The following is a 4,521-nucleotide window of genomic DNA, read 5'->3' on the forward strand; positions in this document are numbered from 1 at the left end:
TTTGTATTAAAGCATAGATACAAAAGTAGGACAATCAAAACAACTTTCATTTTCCTTTTTTTTTTTTTGCTTATTTTCTGGCTTTACTAATTTTAGTGCATTGTTACCACAAAAATCTTACTGCATGAGTGCAGCAACGATAGCAATAAGAGTTAAATCTTAATATATGTGCTTCGAAAGAGTGAATTTTATGTCTCAGAGCAATATTTGACTTTGAACAACATAAAATACACAAAAACTATTTAAAAAAAGACAAAAAAAGAACCTTCCTCTCCCCAATCCCAATTCTCATTTTAACTTGTTAATTTTATGTTTATGTAATTTTCTTCATAAATTGTTTCAAATCATTTCTGAGGTTAAAATTTCTCAATAATGAAGCCAAAAACGAATAATAAATTCTTTTCGAAATCAGATTCCTGAGTCTTCCATTGTTGACTTGTCAATGTAAACGCAGCAAAAGTGAAATATGCTTTCCAAGCCTGATATTGATAGCCACATCTATTTGCCAGCCAGCTCTATATATCTATCTGCAACATAGCTGAAGTACTGCAATGTATTTCTTCCGCCATTTCACATGACCATGGGTGGATCAACCCATTTCTCTGTTTTCTTACTCGTCGCAATAATTTTACTCTGTTCTTCCAGCAAAACTGTAAATGCAACTTGCTATGGGAAGGAGAAACAAGCTCTTATGGACTTCAAGAAAGACTTGAAAGATCCCTTTGGTAGACTCTTGTCTTGGATTCACGACATTGATTGCTGCAAATGGGAAGGAGTTGTTTGTAGCAACCGAAGTGGCCGCGTGATTCAACTTCACCTTCAGAGTCCTGTTCGTAAAATTGATGATTTTGGTGATCAGGAAATATCAGCATTAAGCGGTAAAATCAGTCATTCGTTACAAAATTTGACTCACTTGCGTTACCTTGATCTAAGTCTAAATGATTTCAGTGGAATTCCAATTCCCAGTTTTTTTGGGTCTCTCAGAAGTCTGAGGTACCTGAATTTATCTGGAGCTGGATTTCAAGGAATGGTTCCCTATCAGCTTGGAAACCTGTCAAGTTTACGCACTTTAAGCATAGGAGGCGATCCGTCCTATCTTCAAGTTGATAACCTGCAATGGTTGGCTGGTCTCTCTAATCTGGAGCACCTAGACATGAGTGGCGTGAACCTTAGAACAGCGTCTAATTGGCTAGAGGTGATTAACACGATCCCTTCCTTGGTAGAGATACATCTGTCCTCTTGTCATCTTGATTTAATTTCTCATCATCTTGGCAGAGATACATTTGTCTTCCATGCCAACTTTTCTTCTCTTACTGTCCTAGATCTTTCTAGAAATTTTTTTGGATACGTCGTCCCTAGATGGATTTTCAGTCTTACTGCCCTTGCTTCTCTTCATTTAAGTGATAACTCTTTTGAAGGCCCATTGCCCAGAGGTCCTTGGAACTTGACTTCCCTCCAACACTTGGATCTTTCTGTCAACTATCTGAATGGTTCACTGCCAGATGAGCTTATTCATCTTAACAATCTCATTTCTCTCGACCTTAGTGTGAATCAATTTGAAGGCTCCTTGGAAGGAATTTGGAATTGGAGTTCCCTTGCATCTTTGGATCTATCAGTGAATAACTTCGCCACCTTCCTTCCAAGCCAATTATCCACTTTAACTTCCCTAATTTCACTTGCTCTTGGCAACAATCACTTTCGAGGTTCTATCCCAAGCTCTATTGCCAACATTTCCAACCTTCAATATCTTGGCGTATCTAATAACAACCTTAGCTCCTCTTTACCAAGTGAAGTATTCACATCGAAGGACTTGATTACACTTGGTGCGAGTAGTAATCGCTTGAATGGTCCAATTCCAAGCGCAGTTGGCAACTGTACCAAGCTAGAAAGACTTTTGCTACATAATAATGCTCTGTCTGGTTCAATCCCATCAAATTTAGGAAGATGTACCCAGCTCAAAGAACTTTGGCTAAATGATAATGCTGTATCTGGCTCAATTCCATCAAATTTAGGAAGATGTACCCAGCTCAAAGAACTTTGGCTAGGTGATAATGCTCTATCTGGTTCAATTCCATCAAATTTAGGAAAACTGTCATCCTTGGAGTTTTGGGATGTATCTCACAACAAACTCACTGGAACTCTTCCTGAAAGTCTTGGGCAGCTTTCCAAACTTGAAGAGCTTCGTATTTATGACAATTTAATGGAAGGCATTATGAGTGAGAGTCCCTTAGACAATCTGACAGCTTTAAGGTATTTTTATGCATCTGAAAACTCTTTGACCTTAAAAGTAAGTGCAAGTTGGACTCCTCGTGCCCAATTTGAAACACTTGCATTGAGTTCGCGGAAGCTGGGTCCCCAATTTCCTGCATGGATCCGATCACAAAAATTCCTTGGGGATTTGAACTTGTCCTTCGCGGGAATTTCAGATACCATTCCACCTTGGTTATTCAACTCATCATTGATATCTATAGACCTTTCTCACAATCAAATCCATGGTAAGAGTTCAAATATCTTTGAAGTTGTTAAGGGTTTATATGTGCATTATAGTCGAGCACATTCAATACCTATTCCCTCTTGATTATTCAACCCATTATTGGTCCACGTGAAACTTCCTCACAATTAGTTTTATGGTAAAAGTTCAAATATCTCTAAAACTGTTAAAAGGTTTATATGCACACAACAATCAAACACATTCAATTGCCTACACACCCAATTAATTTATCATTGATTGACATATTTAGAACTTAATTTCCAACTATTTGTTTTCAGGAGGCATCTCTCACATTTTGTGTGAAGTCAAGAATGAATATCATGATCTTTACTATCTGGATCTTGGGGAGAATTCTCTATCAGGAGAAATTCCTAACTGTTGGATGAATTACCCAAACTTGTATCACATCAACCTCAACAGCAATAACTTCACCGGAAGCATTCCAAGGTCATTGTTTTATTTGGAAGATCTGCACTATTTAGGCTTGGGTAATAACAGTCTCACTGGTCCGATAACCTTTGACTTTGTAAATCATGAATAAATAAGTTTGGAATTCGGAACCCTACAAGAGACTTGTGGAGCCATTTGATGTTTGATCCAATGGGTAAAAACAAGATAGACATCGCTGTTGGCGATGTAATTGCTGCATGTATTGAAAATGTTGTAATTTTTAACCGTAATGGATGATGCACCAGTGTTTTGAAGCTATGACTGTTAGATTCCACCTAATGGTCATTGTTATCTACTTGATAACTATAGGAAATGACGTTTGTACCCCTCCTCTTGATGTAATTATGTAAATGGAAGAAAAGTCAATATATTACCTAAAATGCATATCAAACTGTAAACTGGAAATGAACATCTTTCTTGGGAGCAGTTCAGTTTTTTGATCCAGTATTGGGCCCATGTACTAAAGTGGTCATAAATGTTTTGATCAAAATAAATTTGGTCACCAAAATTTCTCCTTCTTCTTCAAATTTAGGACAATAGATGAAAATTCAATAATTCTCATAGTCAAAATCAATTTATCTTTAACCAACATTTTTTACTTTGCATTTTTGTCCCCATTATATATTTAGACTGAGAAGGCAGAGGATGTGCTCAATTTTTCCATTTTATGGAGATATTATTATATGAACAGAAAACTCACACAATTTACTCACATTTGTGTCATTTGCATTATGATTATCTACCACACTCTTAATTTGCAATATATGGGTCCCATTTCTACAAGTTTTACTTACACAACCAATCCAAGAATTAGATTCCAAAAAATGATAAAGAAAATATCTTAGAATTAGAATTCAATAATTTTCTTACAAGTGCAATTCAGTCATTCAAAAGGAAGAAAATCCCTCGTCTCCCTTAACAAAATTTTACAACGGAATAATAACCAAGAAAACTATTTTTCAAAAAAAAAAAAAGCATAAAAAACTAGCCGTTACGAGAAAACATCAACCAAACCCCACCGCCGCAGCTCTTTTAATGTTCAAAATGTTTTTTGGATTCTTATGTAAAACTCAGACAAACTCTCACATTTATAAACATCTCTTCACACATTTTTTTTCTGCATCAGTCCAATCTCTCTGTCACCTTTTCTCTCTAAGCAAGAATCAATATAATTCATCATCATCAGAAGAAGGAAGCATTCCAAGGTCATTGTTTGAGTTGGAAGATCTGGACTATTTAGGCTTGGCTAATAATAGTCTCACTGGTCCGATAACCTTTGACTTTGAATAAATACGTTTGGAATTCGGAACCCTCCAGCAGGTCCCAAATCTTTCACATATAGAAAATGTTGTGTAATTTTTAACGGTCGTTAATGGATTCTCCAGTGTTTTGAAGCTATGATTATTAGATTCCACCTAAGGGTTATTATTATCTATTTGATGACAATAGGAAATGACGTTTGCACCCCCTCCTCTTGATATAAATGAAAGAAAAAGTCAAATATTACCTCAAATGCATATCAAACTGTAAACTTGAAATGAACCTCTTTATTGGAAGAATTTCAGTTTTCTGATCCAGTA

At 36.1% G+C, this 4,521-nt stretch overlaps 1 protein-coding gene across 1 annotated transcript; it reads left to right on the plus strand.

Annotated features, from left to right (window-relative positions):
* Positions 1 to 573: 573 nt before the first annotated feature.
* On the plus strand, positions 574 to 3,195 carry LOC113780414 (probable LRR receptor-like serine/threonine-protein kinase At1g34110). The gene is made up of 2 exons (XM_027326220.1): positions 574 to 2,495; positions 2,770 to 3,195. The coding sequence occupies exons 1-2, from the start codon at positions 575 to 577 to the stop codon at positions 3,030 to 3,032; spliced, it is 2,184 nt and encodes a 727-aa protein (XP_027182021.1). The 5' UTR covers position 574; the 3' UTR covers positions 3,033 to 3,195.
* The last annotated feature ends 1,326 nt before the right edge of the window (positions 3,196 to 4,521 follow it).

The sequence above is a fragment of the Coffea eugenioides genome, chromosome 1, assembly GCF_003713205.1.
Source record: "Coffea eugenioides isolate CCC68of chromosome 1, Ceug_1.0, whole genome shotgun sequence".
NCBI lineage: Eukaryota > Viridiplantae > Streptophyta > Magnoliopsida > Gentianales > Rubiaceae > Coffea > Coffea eugenioides.